At 34.7% G+C, this 25,553-nt stretch overlaps 1 protein-coding gene across 3 annotated transcripts; it reads right to left on the reverse strand.

Moving 5' to 3' along the window:
- Positions 1 to 1,528: 1,528 nt before the first annotated feature.
- On the reverse strand, positions 1,529 to 20,694 carry LOC7492286 (myosin-15). 3 transcript variants are annotated; one of them, XM_024603638.2, is made up of 39 exons: positions 20,554 to 20,693; positions 20,326 to 20,454; positions 20,099 to 20,248; positions 19,284 to 19,429; positions 19,022 to 19,178; positions 18,653 to 18,711; positions 17,950 to 18,106; positions 17,640 to 17,789; positions 17,392 to 17,528; positions 16,787 to 16,933; positions 16,592 to 16,693; positions 16,056 to 16,113; positions 15,875 to 15,976; positions 15,167 to 15,204; positions 14,958 to 15,084; positions 14,703 to 14,876; positions 13,952 to 14,083; positions 11,430 to 11,536; positions 11,010 to 11,070; positions 10,724 to 10,901; positions 9,987 to 10,192; positions 9,332 to 9,451; positions 9,149 to 9,247; positions 8,542 to 8,763; positions 7,606 to 7,745; positions 7,050 to 7,161; positions 6,733 to 6,783; positions 6,560 to 6,649; positions 6,267 to 6,437; positions 5,617 to 5,766; positions 4,871 to 5,047; positions 4,110 to 4,244; positions 3,527 to 3,597; positions 3,342 to 3,441; positions 3,202 to 3,258; positions 3,065 to 3,121; positions 2,891 to 2,971; positions 2,719 to 2,801; positions 1,529 to 2,064 (listed from the first exon to the last, which is right to left on the reverse strand). In XM_024603638.2, exons 1-39 carry the CDS (start codon positions 20,557 to 20,559, stop codon positions 1,941 to 1,943), a joined length of 4,563 nt encoding a protein of 1,520 aa, XP_024459406.1. In that variant the 5' UTR covers positions 20,560 to 20,693; the 3' UTR covers positions 1,529 to 1,940. The 3 variants fall into 3 exon arrangements, with proteins under 3 accessions (XP_024459406.1, XP_002309460.2, XP_024459407.1); XM_002309424.4 differs by having other exon boundaries at positions 11,010 to 11,076; XM_024603639.2 differs by lacking the exons at positions 1,529 to 2,064; positions 2,719 to 2,801; positions 2,891 to 2,971; ... (4 more) ...; positions 4,110 to 4,244; positions 4,871 to 5,047 and adding an exon at positions 5,054 to 5,522 and having other exon boundaries at positions 11,010 to 11,076; positions 20,554 to 20,694.
- Positions 20,695 to 25,553: the final 4,859 nt, after the last annotated feature.

Here is a 25,553-nt window from a genome sequence, read left to right on the forward strand (position 1 = left end):
GTACAAATCCATAGTGAAATGTGGATATCTACATAGTGAAATACTGACCTCAATTATACATGTAGCAATTTTATTTATATAGAAGCTAATTTCAGTAAACAAAATAATTAGGTATTAAAAACATAAATAATGTCTGAATAATAATTAGGAATTGAATTGAAGATAAACAGTAAGGGTTAACAATATTTATTCTTTAAGCCACACGTCAAGCTACTGAGTTCACTTAAAATCTTTCTCCCATGCTTTTCTTACATGCCATGTACCCACTTTAGAATCTCAATCAAGAACTAACCTCAAACTTTTTTTTCAGCAGCAAGTCTTCACCTTCCAACTTCAGTTCTTGCATCAAATGATATTAGAGTTAGATTTTTACAAAGTCTACTAACATGATTAAAACTAAAAGATGAAAACTGATAGTTTTACTCTCTCTCTCTTTCCACTAATTATTTGCATTTCAATTTATTAACACACTAAACATCACATCATTAAACACTAAGTTTTACACCATTGAAGATGAATCGTGTAATAATTATTTCCATGATAATTCAACTCCATTTTTAAACCCTTTCACCAAACACCATCTAAAGTCAGGTGACTTTGAGGGGAGGGAGCATGTTGATGTAAAATCGTATTTCAGTGACTCATTTTTCACTTTGAGTAAAGCTCCCCTGTAGAGAAGGATTTTAGAAGAAATTGATAGCAAAACAAACTGTCAATGATGATGGGGTTTTTCTTCCATGATTTCAAGTTATCACGACTTCACTCAAATTTAATTTATTTTCTGTGATTGAACTGCGTAGACAAAGAAACTTTACTTATTTTTCGTTAACCGGTGAAGGTAATTAATCTCAAGTTTTTTTTATCATTTATTTTAATATTTTTATTTGCAATCAATTTGTGAAAAATATTTCGAAAATTGAACCGTCGGACCAGCCCTGGGTTAAGAGGTTCGATAGGTTCCACAACGGATCATGAACTCAAATGATTGGTCTGCCTTTGAGAACAAGCGGGTCTATAAAAGTGGGACATCGAGGAGGATTTTTGGTAGTGGCCTCGCGATTGCGAGGTTTAAGGCTTGTCTGCAAATTTTGTTGATTTTTTTGGTTTCGATTTGGCTGATCAGGAACCAAGCAATTTCCAGTGTGCTAGGTTTAGACATCATCTGGATTCAAATTCAACTTTGAAGCCTCCCTCTTGAGGCTATTCTGTCTTCAGCTACACAGCACGGCAATCCTGCCCCTGAAGGCCTTTCATTCAATACAAACGAGAAATGATCCTCGCTGGCATGAAGGGCGATTGGCACCTATGCATCCACTTGCAGCGAATAGGAGTCAACTTTTAAACAAACAGCGGTCACCTTGAACGGTAAAAATTGTGGAAAATATACAGAGCGTAGGAGGGGTGAAGCCAGCAGGAAAGCTTCAACTCCTTACTTCTCAAATTGGTGTGTTTACTTTTATGAACTAATGCTGCTTTTAAGAAAAAAAGAAGTTGATCAGTAGCTAAGCTCTGAAGTAGGAACCTGAAAGAACTAAATGTGTAATTCTATATATACAGATTCCAAATTAGGAAGGAAAAAAAAATCATAAATCATAAAACAACAGGGCGCTATTCGGATGTGAAAACATGTACAAAGAAAGAATGAGCTTCACAAAAAAAAATAGAAGCATACTTAACCTAGATCCGACCATGTAAAGCTGACTAGATCTGAAAATAATGTATCTATCCATCAAATAACGCCAATTGGATCCCCAATATCCAGGCAAAAGTATCTATCCATCAAATGGGCAGTATATAAAGCCAATATACTGATATTTTGATGGCCACTGCTCAAAGTTGTCTTCCTGTAGAAACCAAATAAAATGGTCTTCAAACCTCCGCGACGAGCTAGACTTCCAAGGTTAATTTTGCGGTTCTTTTGCAGCTACAAAACTAATCATTTACGTTTGACATAGGACCAGAAACTGAGCACAAGGATGTTCTGTCAACAACTTTGGGAGTTCAACGCTGGAAGGATCTATTACAGGAATTGCCATGTCTATATCCTCAGTAGAGAATGGAATGCTGCAACAAGAAAATGGTTTATAAGCTTAGAAAATAACAGACAACACGATACAAAATACCCATTTTGGGGCTGAAATGCATTCAGTGGTAAAATTAGCATGTTCCCATAAGCAATGAATACACTCAATCAATTTGTGCACCTAAAGCCTAAAATGACTAGTTACGGAAAGACAAATTTATGTTAAAAGGACTAATTTCTTTAAACTAAATGAAAACAGAGGGACAACAAATGAAATAAGTGTCAAAGGATAGGTTTATTAAAAAATCATTGATTGCGTCATAAGATTTTAATAAATTGCTAAAACTAGAAGAGAACCCAAGCTTTGATGAAGCACCAAGTATTGCAACAACAAATTTTCATAAAAATATGAACCTGGCTTATGCAAAAATTTGTCTAGAGATCACTTTGGTCGGGATAACTGCAATAATTGAGCAACCAAAACACATTCCCGCAAATCCAAAGACAAAAATTCAGAAGGTACACCAACACATACCCCCAATCCACTAACCCCCCTCTTAATATGTAAAGGCCGGATTTGATCCCAAGTCTCTAGCACAAGTCCTAGAGATTTTACAACCAGACCGTCTAGTACCTTCATTCAGTCCAGTCAGCCATTTTTGTTACCAAGCAAGTTGAGAGACAATGCAGCATACCTGAGGTCATCATCCAACAAGAAAGAGTTTGAGGTCATATTCTGATTGTCCTTGTTCAACATCTCTCTCATTTGGGCAACCACCTGCAAATGAATTGAAGTTTAAAAACCACGAGACCATTATTTTTGACAAATTTAGCCAAACAACAAAAGGTACCAAAACAGAAACTTGCCTCATTTGACACACTCTGAGTGCCATATTTATCATCCCAGTACATGGTACTTATACGATAGATTTGGCGAACGGTCAATGCCTGTCCAAGTGTCATGACACGCTAAGCCTTAAAATAACTTCATATCAATGAATGGACAAAGAAAATTGAAAAGAGCAGTGAGTGAGATCATACTGGACACAGATCTTGCATGATTTCTTGAAGAGACTTTTTTCTCTTCTGATGAATTACCTAAAAGAATTGCACTATCCATGAGAAAAAGAAACAATTGACAGTCCACAAGTCAAGCGAGAAAAGGGTAGAAAAATTACCAGAAACCCAACAGCTTGTCTAATATAATTTAGCTCATGCCAAGATGTTCCTGCATACTGCATTTTGTACAGATTCAGACACACAAACTGTTGATTTTAACCTCTGTGGCAACTACTTGGCAGGTAAAGGACATTTTTACCTCCTCCGTTGCAACCACTATCCATTTCTCCAGTTCTGCTAGACCAGATTTCACATACTCCCCATTTGAAAACGAGCAACATTCACGTCGTAGTAGAAGGCTAAGAAAGAAATTTGTATTAAGCAACATAGGCAAAAACTAGTCATATGAAGCACAGAAGAATTTTTCAAATCATGATCACTCACCTGTTAAAAAGGGATATATTGACAAAAGAGAAAACCTGGGTGATGAGCTTACGGATGAAGAAAGATGGTACCTAAATGGATGGTTTTGAGTCAGTCAAAGAATATCTGTTAAGTAACTAAAATTCACAGTTACAGCCTGCTTGTTTACCAGCAAGCATCAAGAGATAGGGAATTTAGAGCACAAAGATAAGGAACAAAGCCAAATTGAAGCTTATTAGGTGAGACCAATCCTCTCTGATGTTTGTTGGAGGTGTTCAAGGCACTCAAAATAAACAAAGTAGACCGAAAAACGGTAGCAGAAACAAAAAAGGGAAGAACTCAAACAGATTCAGCACCTGGATAATGAACATCAGACAGCAGAATTTCTGAAAGTTGAAGGATGCATGTGAATGTCAATCTATCCAAAGAAATTTGCAGCAGATGCATGTACAATACAAATGATAAATTATGCACGCTGTGGGAAAACATTGCAATTGGCATGGACAAATGCATTCTGAATTCTGAAGGACTCCATGATGAGTGAATATTACAAGCACAAGGGCCTCCTATTTGAAAATCAATTAACAGGGAAGAATGAACATACATGATTCTCACGTAAACAGTCCATGAGAGAATCCAAAAATTTAATAATGCTCTCCCATTGGCTACTAGCTGCTTGCTGAGGAATGCCACCGGGTGATCTTGATGATTTCCCAGCATGCCGTGCAGATTTGGGTGCCTGACAAGTAGTCATCAAAACATAAATTTCTGATCAATTACATCGAAAATAGATTCAAGAAACAGCAAAAAAAAAAAAAAAGCAGGCAGAACAGAAACAACATTTCCAAGCATGTAAAATGATAGATGTTACTATAATTTTTTGCTTAAAGAAAAAGGTGAGCAGAATAGCTCAAAAGATGAAAACATTTATGTCAACATTATGAAAAGTACAGCTGGAAAATATGCATAAAACCTATATACAGTTGAGAACACCCATCCATAGAGAAGGGAAGAATATTGTTTAATGGAAACAATTTGAAAAGGGAAAAAGATTATCCAAAAAGCATGAACTATGAATTATTTTGGGTGATAACTCCACACTAGAATAGTTAATGCTCCCAATTATCATGGTCAAAACTCCATCTGAAAAACCCATCATTCAGAACTAACATTCAGAGCACTTTGTTGGAACCAAGAATAAGTGATTATACAAATAACCAGTGTGATAGGAATGCAACCTAGAATATGGATTTTTTGTATATGCAATGAGATCTACATCCAAAATTACAATTAGGCACTCAAGACAGGGAAAGATAACTATAAAACTGATCATAGTGAGCCCATGCTGGATTTGCTAAAACTCGCCTGAATACATAAACCCAGCAGTGGTGATAATTCTTTCTTCAAGTTGTCTCTAATCAAGCCAAAAATCTTCTCCACACATGCAGTTAGTTGTTGTTTAAATAGTATTGCTGGATATCTTGCTTCCACATGTGACAGACCATCCTCATATCCCATGATTTTGAAAGGAGATTTAAGACCCTGGGAAGTATAGCAAACTCAAATCAGCTGGACTCAAGTCAAATTCATCAAAAATAAATTTAAAATAAACAAAATGACCAAAGTCAAACAAAGAATAAAATGTCACAGCTAGTAAATTCAGAAAATTGATGATGATTTGTGTCGTGGGAAATGCTAGAATGCTGCATTTCTACAATAACAAAAAATACTAATTTTTATGGAAATCTCTAAATCTTGCATATCCAGCCAATAAACTTTTTTTTTTTTTTTGTAAGGCAGAGAAGAAACTAAATTGGGAAAATCCCTCTCCTGTAATTGAAGTTTAAGATTTTTGAGTGGCACAAAACCAGCCATCTGTTTCTATGGTGTCCAGTTGTGTTGGACATGTGTATAGTGTTTGTTGTGTTCTTGTGGTGTACTGATTTCGAGGTTTCAGGGCATTTCCCTTGATGATATTCAGCAGGATTAGAATGCCTTTCATACATTCTCCTTTAATCTGCACAAGAGTACCATAAAAAAGCCTTGAAAGAATGTATTACATGTATGCATTCTGCAAACAACAAAAAAAATTCAATTTTACACAAACTCACATGAATGACCCTCCCTGATAATCCAGAAGATGTAGAAGATGGAACAGCTGCAGTCAAAAAGCCATTTGACCTTAAGTTCCTCTGGAGAAGGCAAAGTAGTGCTGAGGCATTTGACAGCCAATATGGTAACGTAATGTTCTCATCCCCAACCTGAAAAAATTGTGACAGGATAACTTAATAGATGTATATATTTTATCCTAGAAAAAACAATTCACGGCCAGACTCTCGGGGAAGAAAAATATGTATGATACACTAAAAGTTTGATTTTGGAGTGCCCCAGAGCGTTTTGTCCAAAACAAAGTGTTCAAGTTAAAACATTAATAAAAAGTGTACAGAGATGTTTTTTAGAGTGGGTGGTTAAAAAAGGAAAAGAAAGCTGGGTTTGGAAACTGAAATTTACATGTTTTTACAAATGAGTAACTAGAAAGTTCTGAATATTTCCTTACAATGTTGAGATATCAGAGAGTAACAAAATAATTACAGAGAAGAGAGAGTAAAGTAAAATGGAGGGAAAAGAAGAAGAACCAAGGCTCATTACCCAGACGCATTATCAGGTTGAGTAACATCACTTGATGCAAAAAGAACAATTTCTTTTACAAAAAAAAAAAGTTTTCAGGACAGTTGTTTGAAGACTGAAGCATGTAACTAACCTTCAGAACTTCATTTATTCCTTCAATAATGTAGTCAAAAATGGCTGTGCGCTCAGATTCAAAGGCATGCCAGTGAAGAAGACATCTGTATATGATACAAGCTGCTAGTGGTTTGCCATCAATAAAACCCAAATCTTCTTTGATGCATTTTGAGAGGAATTCATAGTTCTCCTGTATGTCAAAGAAAATTCACTTCTTAGGTGATATCATTTCGAGAGGAATTCATAGTTCTCCTGTATGTCAATGAAAATTCACTTCTTAGAACTGAAGGCTTCACAAACAAGGAAAGAAACCTGGTGACGTTCAGCTGTAAACTTCGATCGACGTGATTCTGACAAACCATGCATGGAAGGCACAATAAGTTTTGATGGTGTAGGAGATTCCTGGAGAGAAAACAATGTCCTTGAAAAACATACTATGGTTCACAACTACATTAACTCTAAATATTTTAAAAAAAATATCTTACAAATGCAGACTTCCGCTCAGAGTGGGCAAGAGCTAGCGCACTAGAGTATTTCTGTTTCGTTAACAAAACAACAGAATCAGTGAACACTTTGTTATCCATGAAATTTTTGTTTTGTCAACAAACAAATAGCATTACAGCAGAAAATTCTCCCTATATCTATGGAAAAGGAGAATACATATCTAGTACCACGACCTAAAACTAAAGTCTTTAATAAGAAACCACGCAACACAAGCATGCATCCAATGTTCAGGTATATATGGGAGAATGAATTTTTTTTTACAGGAGATAAGGATGGAATTGTGTTTGCAATAACTTACTTCAGAAAATGCCCTCACAAAACCAGGGCGATTGCTCTTCGAGGATGGGGTCAAAGCTTTTTGTCGAAGGACATGATTCTCATCTTCCAAATGAGAAAGCTTCTCCTCAAGACTGTAATATGGCAAACATCATGCACAAAGATACCAGGATATAAGAGTTCATTACAAGAACAGCTTTATAAACCCCCCCCCCCCCCCCAACCCTGAAAAAAGTGAAAAACCACTGCAACAATAATCCACAGTAAGGTTCAGATGGATTACATTTATGCAGGTGGAAACCTTAAAGAGGCAAGATAACCAATTTATGAAACAACCATCTGTTTCCTCAAAGCATAAATATGCAAAAAATTATAGACACTCTCAATTCAAACTGTTCTGAAAATCAAGTCTTTGATGCAAATACCAATCAACATTCTCAAATTTGCGCCTTTGACACCAGAAACAAACTCCAATAAATTCAGAAGAATAAGCAATGCATGAGAAGATTGATCAAGTTGATGTTGCTGTTTACAAAATTAAAGGGTGGCTGGTATTGTTATTTTTAACTGATGAATACCTTCGAACAGTTTGTTGAAACTGAGAACATTTCTCTTCAATTTCCTGCAACTTCACAGTGGTATCGTTACCATTCGTTTGAGCTTCAATAAGCTCAAGCTCAATAGCAGAGTTTTTCTTTTCCAAGGCATCCAAAGAACTCTGTAAATGCAACAAATGTTTTCATTAGAAAGCATTCCACAGTAAAGCAGATGGGACCATGGGAAACCAAAAGGTGAAAAAATGAGAAGGAGATGGTGCTCCCCTATCAAAATTTATTCAAAGTGAAACAAGCAAACAATTCATCATATCAAACACTCCTAAGAATATCATAGCCATTAAAATTGTATTAATACGCATAAAGTTTCCATCATGAATCCTAAAAACATTATAATCATAGCCATTAGAATTGAACTCAATATGCATGAAGTTTCCTTCATGAATCCTAAAATCATATTAGCCATTAAGCTTTACCCACATGCATTCAATTTAGGTTATGCAAGCAAAGAAAATGTAAAATATATTCAAACAGATTACACCTTGATCAAAATCTTGTTAATAAAAATGAGCTTGGTTATTTACTAGTGGACACTACTATGATGTAAATATCACCAATACCGATTTATACTTCTGCCAAGCAAGTTGCTTCTTTGACAAAAATTAGCTATTGTAACTCATTTACACAAGATATTTTGATGGTATTTTCATCCAAAATTTATAACCCATGATGTTGAAAACATGTGTAGACTACCAATTAGTCCCAGAAAAGCTTTCTAAACATTTCTAAGAAAAAGAGGATACCTAATTTTAAGACAACTGAATGTTTTATAATAAAAGTTTATTCTTATAATGTGTGGAACCAAAATAAAAGAGCAATGGGAACCCAACAAGCATGGCCAATCAAAGCCACAATTAATAAACAAATAAATTTGCATATATGCAAAACCTTGCCAATCACCTTTAGTAAAGCATTTTCTTTTCTCAGTTCAGCCATCACTACGAGTTCTCTTTCCAAAGCTGATTTTTCATTCACTGTCAATTCTAATTGTTTTAGCAATACTGCATTTTTGTTGCATTCATTGATAGTAGCAAACTTAGCTGCATCTAACTCAAGGCTCATAGATGACACAGTATTTCGAAGCTTGGAAATTTCAACTGATTTAGCCTCGTCATTTGATACCTGTGTTCCAGATACAGGATATTCAACACAAACACAAAGTTATAAGAAGTTCAGTAAATGAGCATTGCAAGATTTAGTTGAAACAATCATAGTAACTAGCCAATCAAATCTGCTGAAAAATAAATGGTGCCTTATTTAGAAACAAGTGAAAGCTTGAATCAGTAATTAACTCAGCCCTTTTCTTTATAGAAAACTTTCATATTCGTTAATTTGGAGTCAAGATACAAAGACAGGAGACAGGGAAATAAGGAATAAACTGTATTTTTTTTTCTTTTGAAGAATGAAAAGGACATAAAACTTATGTCTACATATAAGTTTAACGATGCATAACTATTCAAATGCATTCAAAAGAGCACCAAAAGAACATCACAAGAAAAAGCAATACCCGCAATCTTTTTTCTAGATGCAATCGCCATGTGAGATCTTCTAACTGCTTCTCAAGTTTAGTCTTAGCTAAACGCAACGCACCCGCTTCATTAGCCTCCTGCATGGTAATAAACAAAGAGACAGTAAATAAATGAGGAAAAGCTAAACTCAAATAGAAATGCAAATAATATTGATTTCTCACTTGTCTAAGCCTTCGGAGCTCTCTTTTTGCCAGCTTTTGCCTCCAACGACACTGTATTGCTATGATAGAAGCCTGGCGATGTCGCAAAGCTGAGCGGAACTTGTAAATCTTCCAACGAGCCTAAGCAATTTATATTATAAAATAAAAACAGGAAATCAAATGAGTGTAGCCATGTGGAAAACAACCCCCAAAGGCATTGGCCATGACAGTGAAAATGACTTCGGATAACTAATTCAAGGTCCCAAGAAAAATCACACAAAGCCCTGTAACACTCTCAGGAGACAATACCCCAACTTTTCCATAACATTTTAGCTATAGCCATAGATAGCAATCACACATTAAAAAAACAAAAATTCAAGTAGCAATCAGAAACTAATTTAACACTTAACTGGCAAATGAAATACAATATTTGCAACAAAACTGAGCATAGGGACATCTGATATATCCATCACTCAAAACAAGTGGTGAGGTGAATTTAGGCATTTTATGCATTACACAAACATCCTTGCAAAGTTTTGTAACTAAAATAAATTCGCTTTAATTCCCACTGATATGACTAATGATCTGGCCTTATTATTTAGTACACAAATATGCAAAACATCACCATCAAAATATTAGAAAAAGGCAAACACAATTCTACACTTGGCTAATTTACCTGAATTAGGGTGGCAGCTCTCTGCTTCTTTTCTTGCAGAAATCTTTTGCGAGTCAGGAAACCGTGTATGTTTGACTGCATGAAAATAGCAGCTGAGAGCAGTTTCAAATAAGCACGCCTTAATAGCCACTTGCGGACATACTTCTGTATGGAAATGGCAGCTGCTCTCTCTCGTTTTGCAGCAAACATTTTTCGAGCAAGGCATCCTACAAATACATCTTATATAGCAACCCCAGAGAGCTAAACCAAAATAAAATAGAAATAAAGATGCAGGGAAATGTCCATCTGATAAAATGTGGTTTAATTAAAGATAAACCATTAACAAACACATAAAGGTAAGGGCAACGCCAGTGATTGGAAAGTTAGTAGAGCTGCAAAAAAAAGTTTTGGAGCTAGATATATATAGATGCAGTAGGCAATTGGTATAGAAAATTAGTTGATAGAAATAGCAAGGCTGCTGGAATGACAAGACAAAGCATGGTAGTGGCACTAGTTGTAACTATGGGCTTTATCCTAGACACAACCCTCATATAAAATCAAACAGATAAGACCCTGTAAACATTTATGAAACTGAAACCAGCCTTTTAAGGCTACACTAATTGATAAAACATAACATTTTCAAAGTCACACAAATAATGAAGAGCTATGTTGGGAAGAGTGAAGAAGGGAATGCTATTTTGTAAGAGCGAATCACATTACAAATAAGACTAGGTCAAATGCAGCAAGTAAAAGCAAACCTCTGCAATATGATTGAATTGCAAACGCAGCAGCACGTGTTGAGAAAAAATCTCGGCGTGCAATAAATGTGTGCAATTGACGCTGAATACGCTTTGCAGCACCATCCAGAACCTCAGCCCGCCGCAGGTCTAAAATGCCAATCTGACCAGCCCTGAGAAACACTTTGGTCCTACCTAGCTGCAAACAAAAATAAATTTAAAAACAGAGAACTTGAAACAATAACAAAAATAAGCAAAACGTTAATGATATTACAGAGCTTGATACCCAATCCTTAAACAGCAGTACCTGAAAATTGTCGAGCTTTAACTTGTGCAGAATTTTCTTTGTCCAAGTTTTTTCATCATAACTGCAACTGAGTAAAAGTAGAACTTCTTGGTACAATATAAATGCAAAAGGAAAAAATTTCTCAGCAAACAAACTGTTAAAAAAAGATGGTAGAGAAAACAGTGCAAAAACAAATCACATTTTCTCAAGATCACTTGTGAGACACAAACAAGCATTCATGCATGCACGCACACAACTGATCATCCTAAAAATTTATGTCTCTAACCATTATCTATTGCCCTTTTTGTGAAGGAAACATGAAAAAATCAAAACATAATAACAAATAACTACACCACTCATTCATAGTAACAAAAAAACTACATCCTTCAGAATCATTGGTAAAGATTTTCCAAGAAAAAGCAGTGGTATTAAGAACAACACCTTCCATCAAATTCAGGAGCTAATAGTCCAAACCGATCCACAAACTCTGTGTAGCTTCTTCGAGTGGGATAACCTGCGAGACTTATCCGAACAGCTTCCAGCACACCCTGTCCCAAATTTTAATAATAATAATTATATCAACCTAATTTGCTAACATTTATATTTAAAAGAAGCAGTACACCTCTTTCAGCATGCAGTGTGGGATAAAAATCTAGAATAAATGGATATGTGCAAGAACAAAATGCATAGCTCAAGCCAGTCTAACAATGAATTGCACACAGTAAATGAAAGAAAATTAAAGAAACATCTGCTTTTCTACATGAACAATAAGCAACCATGACATGAATTTTGTCATCACCATCAATTCAAGACAAGACCAGGTCATAGTAGCATCATGTGCTCATAGCATTCTGGTATCCTATAACACTGTATGCTGGTGAAGCATTTTTTTTACAATATTCACTGTTTACTATTCATGTGATGCAAGTCACCACACAAACAGCGGTCTAAACCCGATGGCAGTTACTTCAGTAAGACGGTCAGGTTTTTATGGCTATACAATGTTTTTGACATGTTGCATTAGAGACAATTTGATCACTCTATGAGAAACAAATGATAAATCATAGACAAAATAAACTATCATGGACACTTTTGAGTGATATAGACTGCATTACATTTAAACTAAGAAATATGACCACTCTTCTTTGAGCTTGGCCACATAACCCACTCTACCAGAATATTCCTACATAGATTGGCCATACATACATCTTATGCCCTAGGACCACACTTGAGTTGACTTGGACATATTCATTATACATCCTCATAAGTACCATGTCATAAACATCACTCCTATGGACAATTTTGTGCAGGCTAGGGCCTCTAGGCAAGGACATTTTACACTCTCATGGCCTCTCTTATGTTTACTAGTATCTTATACTTCAACAAGCATTGTAACATGGATTATCACCGCTCATCAATGATTACTCCATACATCATAGTTTCTTACACTTCACGAATTATTTTCTAAAGCCTGGATCAAAAACCATAAACTCCCATATCCAACTAGCTGGTAAACTATTTTATCAAATTGCTTGAACTAGTCATTACATCTACAATCACATGGTCATTGTTGCTTGAATTAGGTTATACATTGGCCACTCTCATGTAATCTAGAACACGCATCTTACAACCCCGGCCATCATTGTCTCACTCAGGGCCATTCTTCACTGGATTTAACCATACATCCTAAAGTCCTTTAACAAGTGTCATTTGGACCAAATTATACTCATCATCTTCCCCATAGCTTTTCTTGTGTGGACTAAGTTATAGATCTAACACTCATATGTCCAGACTTGCATGAGTTGAATTAGACTTCTTATACTCCCAGAGCCATTCCTTGTAAACTGGATCTCACGCCTTACGCTCACAGTACCACTTTGTGAGTACAAGGTGCACATTGTATATAAGTCAACTTTTGGGCAACTGAACATGTAATTCTTTTGTAGGTAAAAGCATCTGCACATCTTTGTGAGTGAGGTTTTTGCAGATAAACTTCCATAAATTTTAAAATTTTGATTTATACTCTCCACCAGACAATTAGTATTTGAACCTTCCATCTGGATTTCTAATTTTACAGTTATAATCCTAGGAAGTGATTTTGAGCAAGTTTTTGTCTCATACTGGTTGGGATCAACAATAAGAATCTTTTTCTAAATTATGTTGTATTATCATTAGGATTCATATTGTTAGGAAAAAAAGAATACAATGGTCTTTTACTATCACAACCTCCATTATGTTTTATGTTATTGTTGGCACAAAAAAAGTGTACCTTTCCATTACCAATATAATTTTCTTTTTATAAAAAAAAATATTGAGAAAGTGTAAAATCTGGTATTGTTGTTCATGAGTGTGTGTTTGTCTAGAAAAAGAGAGTACAATATTCTTTTTGACATGTTATCATTTGTTATTGGATGAAAATAGGTTAATTTTGACAGAAGGATCTAAAATACAATCAGCTTCTGCGATGGAGGGGTGTAAATCAAACTTTTAATACATGGAAGGATCTCTTACAACAGTTACAAGCATTTCATAGTTGGTGGGTCTTCATTTTACCTTCATTCTATCACCAACCAATGCTAATAAATATTCCAGTATTTTTGTAGAAAATATTCAAGTTTAATTCCTTCATTGCTCTCACGAGAATTCAACAAGAAAAAATGAACATGTTTGCTGAAAATTCCAAGATCATGACAACTCGACAATATTTAGCAGGTACACTTGCGAGCAGTCACTTTATCAGCCACAAATGAAGGGAAAAAAGAACAAACTAGAAAATTCTAACAATGAGTGCAGTTAAAATCTAAGGAACACAAGCCATCCATTTAAACAAAGAACAAATAAAAAAAATAAGACTCTTATCTCATAAGAATCATGGATAATGATCATATACAATTGCAGAAACTCAAGTGAGCATAAGAAATGATGTTAAACAAGCAACATAGACACAATTACGATCTACTAACCCCACAGCGAAGTTGATGTAGGATGCTCAAATTCTCAAATTTCTGAGGTCGGTTCATAGAGTTCGGCTTCACACAACGTATATAATGAGGCTCTGTTGAATTAAGGGTCTCCATAAGAGCCTGAAGTTGTTGCTGCAAACCAAAAAATAAAATTATTTACAGCATCAACATTAACAAGTTATAAACAGCAAATCAAGCATTAATGTGCAAACTGAAACCTAATGGAAAAAACAAGAAAAACATCAGTGAAAAAAAAAATTCCCACTCCAAAACTATTAAGAAGAGAAACAGAGGAATGAATCCAAAACAATCAAAGAACAAAAAAGGGGAAGTGATAAGCTTCTTCCTCAGATTACATTGCTCTCTCTCCCTCTCTCCTTTTGGTGGTTTAGCCATCCACTCAACACAATTTTAACTGCTTAGCATGCATAACGAATCCATATCAACAAAAAATGTTGATACTATAGCATAATCTGGAAAAAAAATTCACCATAGAAAGGGACAATGCCTTGTTCTATAAAACCATACATGAAGCCTTATGGTTCACTCAACCCAAGGGTTATATCCATAAAAATATCATCATGGCTATTATCATTAATTTGCTTAAAGCATCTTAATATAAAGTCAACAGTCGAAGCGGTATGAGAGTTGTTTCTTCTTTCACTGCTCCTTGTTATTGTCTATTCTGCAAACAACTAACCAAACTGCATAATACTACAATGATAATGGAAGAAAGGTAAAAGTTTTCTACCTTAAATCTTGAGGCCACAGATGAAAACTTGTAAGAAGATCTTGAAGATTCCTCAGGAGGCAAAGGGAAAAGACCAGCAACAAAGTGACATTTCGAAGACAACATGAGATTGCAATGTTCTACAACAACATAATCACGATTTTTATCTAAAAAGGTGTCTGTTTGATAAGTAACCTGCAGAAAAATAAACAGTTCTTTGTAAAAGTTTTCACTTTGCAAGTTCTATTTAAAGTAATATAGTCACGAATAACATGCCTTGCCAGCATAATGTGAAACGGTAAAATCCGTTTCTGAAAATTTTGCCTTTTCCAGCCTTGGGTGGGCCCGGAAATTCTGAAATAGCTTGGTTGAAAAAGTTTCATGTGTTGATTTTGGGAACATGCTGCAAAAAAATGAAATCAACTACACTTAAGCAATTTCATATAGAAAACGCACCAATTTATAGGGAAGAACTCAAACAGTACCAAGCTTCATCCAAAAGAGCAATTATTCCAATAGGTTTCTGCAAACAAGTACACGATAACATAAGTCTAAGACTAACAGAAATCAATAGGTGGCATATCTAGAAACAGAAAAGAAAAGAAAAGAAAAGAAAACTTGAACTACAGACATGAAACATATTCCCCAGCAAACATTCAATTTCCTTTAATTTTTTCAGCACAAGAAAGAGAGAGATAGAGAAATAGAGGGGGTAGATCCCTACAAGGATATGCTCGGATATTACAAGTCAAACAATATAAATTTAAATGCCAATATTGTCCCTTTTGTGTACATATAAGCTAATCTAAATTCATCAAAAAACATAATTACATGCTAAAATTTATTGCAGTACATAATATCTGTTCCTGAAAGAAGTCCTTTCCCACAATCCTAATATCTCTGGGAGATGCTATAGTGATTATCTAGCTAAATCACAAAAATGGTAGAACATCAAACACTCACTACTAAGTCATTCTTTGTCTTTGTAGCATCTTCAATCGCAAGCATTGCATCATGTATCATTAAATGCATCATATAAAAGAGAAACATGGACTAAATTTGTTAGTCGATCCAAAGTATTATTATCAGTAAGAAGGAGAATGAGAAATCAGCAGAAAACTGCATACAAATTCGGGAAATAACAGATTAGCCTAACTAAAACAATATTTTCAGAGGGGAAACAGATGAAAAACCTTTTCAATTAAATCCAGAACATCCTGATTGTCAATAAATTCAATGTAGCTCCAATTAATTTCTTCTTTTCTATATTCCTCCTGCTCCATCTTGAACACATGCTGAAACAGAGGGAAGAAGGAAATGAGACAGCATAAATTTAGTGAATGCCATCACATCACAAAAGACAACATTGCACACCTCATTGAAATGTTGCTGAAGTTTTTCATTTGCAAAGTTAATGCAAAACTGCTCAAAACTGCAGAACAGAAAACATTAATCACTCAGTAGACATAAGTTAAAAACAAAAGCATTGCTGCTGAAAACAATATATGACAATAGTAAAGTCAAATTAGTGCAGAGGAAAAAATGACATGACTCAAGGCCAATAATATTGCAATGGAGATGCAAAATGCAAAAAGGCATTAGAAAGAATGTTAAAACAACATTAGAAAAATCTTTTGAAGTGACAATCTGATAGGGTAACTGCCAGTAAAGGTGACACACAATACAAAGTTAATCACTTACAATCGAGACACACAGCATTCCACAACACATTCTTTAGAACAGTTGACTGCGTGTGAAAATCATGAACATAAATAACTTCCAAACACCAAACAAGTTCAAGGCAACATGAGAAGCTCAATAAATAATTTTCCTATAAGATTACACCTTAAGATATAGCAATGGTCTGAAAGACACAATTGAAACAGGATAATGCATTTATGAGATATTACCTATTATATTTGAAGCATTCAAAGCCATAAATGTCCAATACTCCAACTTGTATCAGGGAAGTTGGATCCTGCCCGACAGACCTATTAATCTTCTCAACAAGCCTAAAGAAACATCAAAACCAAACAAGTTTAAATTATGACAACTATGGAAAAAATATAAAGAAATTATTCTCTGCACAGTGACAATAGGCATACCAATCAAACAGCCTAGCATAAACAGTCTTTGCCAGGGCATCTCGACTAGCAACAGCAGCATTACAGTCAAGAGCTTTTATAATATTTCCTTCACGGGTTTGAATTGTACGAGTACACAATGTTGCAAACAAGAGGTTTGCATCACACCTGATTATAAAAAGTAATTTAGTAGCTTAAATTAAAAGCCAATGAGCAATTAAAAATCATTACAGGCAGGAATGTCCACTGCCAAACTCCGTACAGACAACTTGTATTCATCCCCCCTTGATTATTCTAAAGTTGATAGTTTTTTCAATATTTGAAAGCAAAGCTCCACAGAATAAATGTGTTATAGATTAATGAAACAAAATTCATAAGAGGAATAGTTCCAATATTTTCTGACTATGTTCCATTTTTAAAAGTTCAGTTTTTTCCTCTCTATCGCTATAGTGAAAAACAATTTTATCTAGCACTTTCACGTCCAAATACACAAAAACACAATATGAGAAATTTAGCTTGCTCACTTCCAAACTTCAAAAAAAATAAGAGAACTGATTCCATGCTGATGGAATGTCAAAGATTGTTCAAACAAAAAAAAATCCCAAGCAATTAATGCAATCACCTACATAAAAAGATCAGCCGCCATTTGCATGTGAAAGCTAGATTTTTCATCCTTTACAGTGGAAGAATCATGTTCCTTGCCAGGAGAAAATTCAATATTCCCAAGATGCAAAATTGCAGCCAAGATGCGAAATATAGCTTCCTAATAATAACATGGCAAACGCAAAATGAGTATGATAGCATCCCAACAAGATAATCCAAGAAAAAGCAAGAAACACACATCAAGAACTAAGTCATTCTATGGTGCTTAAACCTGATCTTCATTGCTTATACCAACAATATCCATTGCCCTCCTTGTCTTTATGTATTCTTCTGCGTTGCTCACCCCATCTAATTCATATGTCTTACTTTGATTTAAGTAATGGAAGTGATGCGGGTTATCCAGTTTGTACTTCTCTGCATCCTAGACATATCAGTAAGCTTTAAAATTCTATTAGAAAATAAAAACACCATCACAGACAAAACACCATATTGCAAACACAACTCACAAAGACTCAGCCAGTAAGAACATCACCACACAACACTAAACAGAAAATACAGGATAGGAAAGGAAGAGAGCGTACCCTCTCAGATGCACACAATTGATAAAAACAGTGATAATTCCTTTCGGGATCTGTTATTTGAACTACACGAGATCGTTCCAGAAGGTAAGTTCTAATCGCAGCACCGGATATCCTGCCAGTTGCATCAAACTGGATCTCGACGAACTTGCCAAAGCGACTGTCGAGACAAAGAATGAGATTTTAAGAAAGCTTGAAATATATTCAATGGACAATTGGGATTGCCAGGTTAACAAGTTGTATAAGAATAGATATAAGATATGGTAATCAAAAATCCAATCATATAAAACCAATAGTGGAAATTAATCAAATTTCTTCCTGAATAAGACTTTATTTGATGCACACTATCTCCAATCCTTCAATATTTTTTTCCCTTCATGGTTGTATTCAGCTAAGATTCAGATATTTTCATTATCCTAAAGCTTTCTCCCCATGTCTGCATTTCACATGCCGTGTTTTCTTTTCTTTTTTCAAAATTTTGTTTACAAGCTCATTCATTAAAAATGGTACCACGGGTGATGAGAAAAAATACAATACATCACCATGTTCTGCCAAGTTGATGTTCTTCAGTTGAAGTATCATGTACAGAACATTTATTTATTTGAGTATGGAAGAAAAGGAACAGCTGGCAGCAGATACAGGTTAGCAATTAGAGCTACAGATTGGTAAAAGCAAGAGTATATTTGGAAAATAAACTCCATCTCACCTTGAGTTGTCATTTCTAACAGTCCTTGCATTACCAAATGCCTCCAAGAGTGGATTTGACTAAATTATGAAAAGGATGAATCAGCCTCGACAAAAGACACAGAGATGAAAAAAAATTGCCAAGACAGATTTCACCAATCACCTTATAGCAAGTTAAAGACAAGTCAACGACCGGTTAATGTTTCTCCAGCAAAAGGGGAAAAAATTAACAGAGGATAGATGAATATGGGGAACATACATATATAGACTGAGAAACATAACCGAAAAGTAAATTTATAATTTTACAGTGAGTATATGCACTCTCTTCTTTAAAGATAGGGGCTAGCGGCAAATGGGACAAAGAATAGAGGAAAGGATGTGTAAGTCTTACTTCAAGGACTTGCTGCTCAACTGTTCTGTCGTCACCAGCAGCTCGGCCACCAACAAAAGTGAGATATTGCATAATCAATTTTGTTGTCTCAGTTTTCCCAGCCCCACTTTCTCCACTAACCAGTATAGATTGGCTTCGACCTTCACTCATCATAGCTCTGGAGTTTAAACCCAAAAGAAGCCACTAAATACCTTTATATGATAGTGATTTATATCTCAAATCAGCTCTCAATTTTCAAGAAAACATCCTAAATACAACATACCTGTATGATGCATCTGCCACAGCAAAAACATGGGGACTTAGCTCACCAAATGGAGCTCCCTTATATTGCTCCATCATATGCACGTTGTACAGATGAGGAAGCTTGGTGAATGGATTAACCGCTATTAAAATGCTTCCCGTGTACGTCTATCAAAGACAAAATGCAGAATATGTCACATAAATATCATCACAAAACAAATGATAACTTAGATTACAGTGTTTCGGTATTAAATCATAGACTGATTAAATGACGCCCAACTAAGAAAAGACGTTATTCATCAATACGGTCCACAACATAAAAGCATAGTTAAATGGGCCAAAAAAAAATCACTTAAATGCATGTTGAGCATCACGTTATCCATTTACATACCATGATCTCAATACCAAAAGGACAGCGCGGCATGCCTAATGAGAAATTAATTCAAGAATTGAACAAATTTATTTTGTTGATTTGATTAACCAAAAAACACAAAGCACTCAAATTGATCATTAGTCAGCAGCACCTTAACAAAGAGCTGCTCACACCAAAAACGCTTGACCCGACATGTCAAGTGCCAGCTCATAATTCAGACACCTAATTTAACAAATTTTAAATACACTTGACAAAAAAAGTACCCTCTATACCACATTAACTTAAAATACCTAAAATTCAAACAATCACAAAAACCACAACTAACAACAAAGCTTACTCAAAAAAACACCATGATTAATCTTACAATTTACCATATTTGACGAAAGACATTCATTAAACACGCAAAAAAAGACACTTGTTAAGAAAAAACAAAAAAAAAAAGGCACGGATTGTGAAGTCCATACATAAATATCATTAAGAGCATATCTTCTTTGAAGATTATAAAGCACTCCAGGCTCATTCAAGTAAGTCAATTTAGTCATATCATCAACACCTCCATGCTCCTCCTCTTCATCTGCATCTCTCGGACACAATTTCTCAGGCACAGTCAAAACCTACACCACCAAAAACAAAAACTTGAAAAACAAGACAAAATCCACTCAATAAACCACCAAAAACACCAAGATTTCACCTGTTTTCCAGTAACAGTAAGGATTTGCACTTTTTTGGCCAAGAAATCCGTTACTTCAGCAGCAACCCATGCCAAATTCTTGTCTTCGGCCCATACTTTTGAGCCTTTCCGCAGATTCATCTTGGGCTCCTGTGAGATCACCAATCAGTGAAATTCAAAAAGCCTAGGTGAAAATTTTGAAATTATATTTTGAAAGAGAAACCCTAGAAGAAGAGAGAGAAGACTTACTGGCATTTCTTTTGGGTGAAGTTTTGGGTTCCCGCCCTAACAGGTGCTCTACAGTTAAAGTCCAAAAATAAATAAAAGGAGGAGAGGAAATTTCTTATTAAATATTTATTTAAAAGAGTATTTTGAGATGACACGTCAAACACTGCTGTTTTGGACATGTGGGTATCTTGCTTCCTGCCCTGATGTTAACGCTCGTAGCGGAGAAAAGAAAGCCATTTGACTGGCTGCTGCGATATGTTCTGGCCTTGGGTTGGGCCTTGGAGTGTGAGTGAGGTTTTGCTTTCTTGGACGGGTGAAATGAAAATCCGTGGGGGTGCGAAATGTTGTCGTATTTGTCGTGCAGAAAATTACAGACCAATTTTTAGTGATTTTCAGAGCTATTATAGAATACTAAGGGTTATTTTTTAAAGTATTTGTATTTAAAAATATATTAAAATAATTTTAAAAAATATATTTAATATTAGCACATCAAAAAAATTTAAAAATATTAAAAAATATATTTTAAAAAAATATATTTTTTTTAATTACAAAAACAAACAGCTTGTAGGAATTAAAGTCTGCTTCTACTACTATAAATTAACTAGGGATTGAAGTGTGCTGTATTTTTAACATTTCAAGTTCTGTGTTAAAGTGCATAAGATGCATGAGTTAAAAGTCTTGGAGTTTTTTAAAAAATAAAAAGATAGGTAATATTGATCAGTTGGATCCCTTTATTATTACTAATATGATAGGGTATTTAGAAGTATGGTAATGTTGCTTATTGAAGTGTTTTTTACTTGAAAATATATTAAGATAATATTTTTTATTTTAAAAAAATTATTTTTTACATCAGTACTTTCAAACGATTTGAAAATACTAAAAACATTACTTTAAAAGAAAGAGAAATTTTTTTTATTTTCAAAAATACTTTTAAAATACAAAAACAAATGGATCTTAAGTTTTCTCTCTGCTATCTATTATATTAATATTTTAAATATTTTAACATGAAATATCGATTAAGTCGACAACATGTCGCATAAGAAGTGTGATGTTTTTTTTGAAAAATTCAAAAAATATTGATGGAAAAAAATTAAAATATATATTAAAAAATCTGAAAAAATAATTTTTTTGCAAATTATTTATTTATTTATCGCTATAAATTATTTTCAAGATTTTCTATTTACTTTGGTTTTTTTAATTTTTTTTAAGAATAGAATATAAAATATAAAATATTAATCTATGCTTATTTTTTTATTTTTCTTTGTAAGTTTTTATTTTATTTTCAAAATCCAAACAAAAAAATTAATATAAGATTTATGAAAAATTATAAAATCTTGAATAAGTAAAATCAAAATTGCGATGAAAAAATAAATTAGAGAATCGCAGCTATAAAAAATACACAAATTAAATGGATGATGTAAGAAAATAAAGATTTTTTCAAAATAAAGTAAAAAATTAAAGCACTTGTTATGGTAAAGTTAAAAAAAATAAACAGTTAGCTAACAAAATAAAAATAATGAAAAATGACAGGCCCATCCTAAATCAATAATAAATATTTTATTATTTTGTTTTTTTAATAAAAATTTAGAAGTTAATAAAAAATAATTTTAATGTACTAAATTGTTATTGGTCGCGCTTTCACCATTACAAGTCATCAGTTTTACCGATCTTTCAGGGCAGGGAACTCAAATGGTGCAGAATACACGGCAAAGGGATTTCACATTAGTAACAGAGGGACCCAATTAATCAAAACTCAATAATGAAGAGACGTTGGATATAAATCAGAGCCTATCAATTTTCATACGGTATCTCTTGTACAAATCACCTAGTCTACTGTTCTTTCATTGGATAGGAAAATGATCTCCAATGGCTATGCAACTTTTCATTGGCGAGGCCGCAGGCACATGGTGATCGGGCTATCATGTCCTGCCACAAAGAGTTCCAAAGGTTACAAGGGGTGGGGTTATGCCCCAGGCTGTAAACACCTATAATGGGACTGCCAAGTCATGGGTGCTAGGGGCAGACCCAGGCAAACAGGTTAGCAAACCAGCGCGCTGGGTGCAGACCAGCACGCCTGGGTTCGGACTCATTGTTAAGGTATCCGCGTCCGGACCCAAGGCTAATGGATCCCGCGTCAGGACCCAATTCTCTTGGGTCCAGCGTATAGACTCAATTCTTTTAGGTCCGCCGTCAAAACCCAATTCTCTCGGGTCCTCCGTCATAACTCAATTCTCTTAGACCCGACGTCAGAACCAGGGATAATGAGTCCTGCATCAGGACCCAAGGATAATGGGTCTTGCGTCAGAAACCAATTCTCTTGAGTCCGACGTCAGGACCCAAGGCTAATGGGTCCTGCGTCAGGACTCAAGGTTTTAGGGTTTTAGGTTTCTAAATATTATTATTTGTATTATAAATACTGTTATTTTTATTATAATTAAAAGTATTAATATAAAAAATGTTATTATTTTTATTATAATTAATGTTAAAAATATTATTATTTTTCTTACAAATATTATAATTTTATTATAATTAATATTATTAATAAAATAATTAATAAATTTGAAAAAAATTATTATTAATATTGAAAAACAACCATAGATTTGATTTATAGTGTTAAAAAATTATTATCAATATTAAAAAATACTATTATTACTATTGAAGAAAAACCATAATTTTTTAAAAAATATTAAAAAATATAAGAATTTAGGCAAACAAGTGAAATATTATTATTTATATTATTGTTAAGTCTAGCGTTGCAGCCAGACTCAACGTTCTTGAATCTTAGATTTTTTTGATATTTTTTATGAAAATAAAAAGCAGGTCCGCGGCGGAGCGCGAGCCACCTAACTAGTCTTAATTAAACAAGGAAAATAAGATTTAAATAGAGTATAAAATAAAAAAGACTATAGAAGAAGGAAGACAAATCGATTTATAGTGTTTCTATCCTCTTTGGTGTGCCTTCACACCCAGAGTTTTCTTTCTCGAAAACTTAAATCCACAAATATTTATTTAATCTAGTGATGGAGCAACTCTCTTTCCAGTTTAAGTTTCAGATATCAGAACACTATTCATCTGGCTTGAATATTCTCATAATAAAAGGAAAGCATAGAAGTGAAGGGATGGGAATGATGAAATTACTCTGCACCTTCTCAATAATTGTATTAATCTGTATTTGTTTTTTGCAAACTTGGCACAATACTTTTCAATATATACAAGCACAGCCATTCCATCTTCAAGAAATTCTTCCATCCTCCAACTTTCTCCATTTCTTCAAACTCCTTGTGCTTTAAAATCAAAATTCTTCATATTCAAGCTCATTCCAGTCCTTGTTATTTTCCGGTCTAATTCACATCTTCAACTAAAACAACAAAGTTAATTTCACATGAACATGATGTGTAGAATTGAGTTGATGAAGTGCTGTTTGGAATTGCGTTCCACGCGGTGTTTCTAAAAAATTAAAATTGTTTTTTGCTTAAATTTTCTTTTTTAATATTTCTTAATCATTTTCGTGTGCTCATATAAAAAATAATTTAATAAAAATAAAATTAATATTATTTTAATAATTTTTAAATAAAAAATATTTTAAAAACAATCGCTATCGACGGTAGACATCTTAAAAAAGGAAACTAATTTGCAAAGCCTATCAAGTTTGTCTTAACTGTGATTTTATTTTTCAACTAATCATAAATTCTCTTGGAATACTGTTGGAAATAATCTATCAGTCCAACATTAAACTGGTTGAAGGAAGCAGTGTACAACAGAAAAAAACTTGTTGTTGACGAGTTGAATCCTTGATGAATTTTTTTATCCTAATTCAGCGTTGGCCTAGTGTGTTGATAGTATTATTTAGCATAAACTGCATGCAAGTAAATCTTCGGTGACAGTTGAAGCCACACGGCGCAGGGAGCAATAAGTTGTTCTTTTCTTGATCCCAGAATCATAATTATTAAACCCGGTCAAGAGGCCGAGTCTCGGGTTTTATGAATTAACCTGGAAATTCACTCATTTTTTTTTTCTTTTGAGAGTTGTTGACAACACCTAAGAAAATTAATATTCTCACAACAACTTTGTAATTTACCTTTCCCAGCCAAATGGCTCCAAAAGCTATGAGGAATGCCCCACGTTGCAATTTAATATATTTTCTGGTCAACTAAAAATTTTAAAGGAAAGACACACAAAACTTAAACTTTTCCCTGTCTCTACCAAATAAAACAACAAGCCGCCGCTCCCCCTGCTTTTAGATTTTCTATCCCAAAACCAGCCACAGCTTCCCTTTCCGCCGCTCCCCTTGCTTTTAGATTTTCTCTCCCAAAACCAGCCACAACTTCCCTTTTTGCTTGGCCAAAACAGCTGTCATGAGTGACTGACTATAAAAAATTGGAAGATAAAATACATTCTCTTCCCTTCTTTCTTTACCCTTGTTCTAAAAGGCATTCCGTCAAGCAGCATGGGATGAAAAGCCCGACCACAACTTTCCTCATCCTTCTCTCAGCCCCCTGGTTTTTTGGCCAAAACTAGAGAGCCCCTTCCTTCTTCTTTCCCAGTCGCCTCCATCTCTTGGCCAAACCAGAACCGCCACCCACTAACAAAGGGGACCAGCCTCCAATGGCAACGTCCCTCACTCTCCTTTCCTCTCTGCTGCTGCTAACAATAACTCATTGTAGAGAAGATGATGAAATAAGATGGGAGGCCGAAGGACAAAAACCACATTTGAAAAGAAAAAAACCAGGTCTTGTCCGAGTTTGCCCGGGTCATGGATCAACCCGCCGAGATCAACTAGGTTTTGCCGGGTTGTTACATCAGCCGGTTTTTTAACAAATCCGAATCAGTCCAGGTCTCAGGTCGGTCAGCCGGCCGGCCGAAGTTTATGCAAGGAAACATAAAAGGCCTCCTAAAAGGCCTTTCTCCCTGCAAAAATTATTGCCACCCCATTGATTCAGTGGGCTAGCTAGCATCTATTACTGCGAAACATCAACATCTAAAAAGGTGTACGAAACAGCACAGTTAAGGCTCCCCAGTGA

The sequence above is a fragment of the Populus trichocarpa genome, chromosome 6, assembly GCF_000002775.5.
Source record: "Populus trichocarpa isolate Nisqually-1 chromosome 6, P.trichocarpa_v4.1, whole genome shotgun sequence".
Taxonomy (NCBI): domain Eukaryota; kingdom Viridiplantae; phylum Streptophyta; class Magnoliopsida; order Malpighiales; family Salicaceae; genus Populus; species Populus trichocarpa.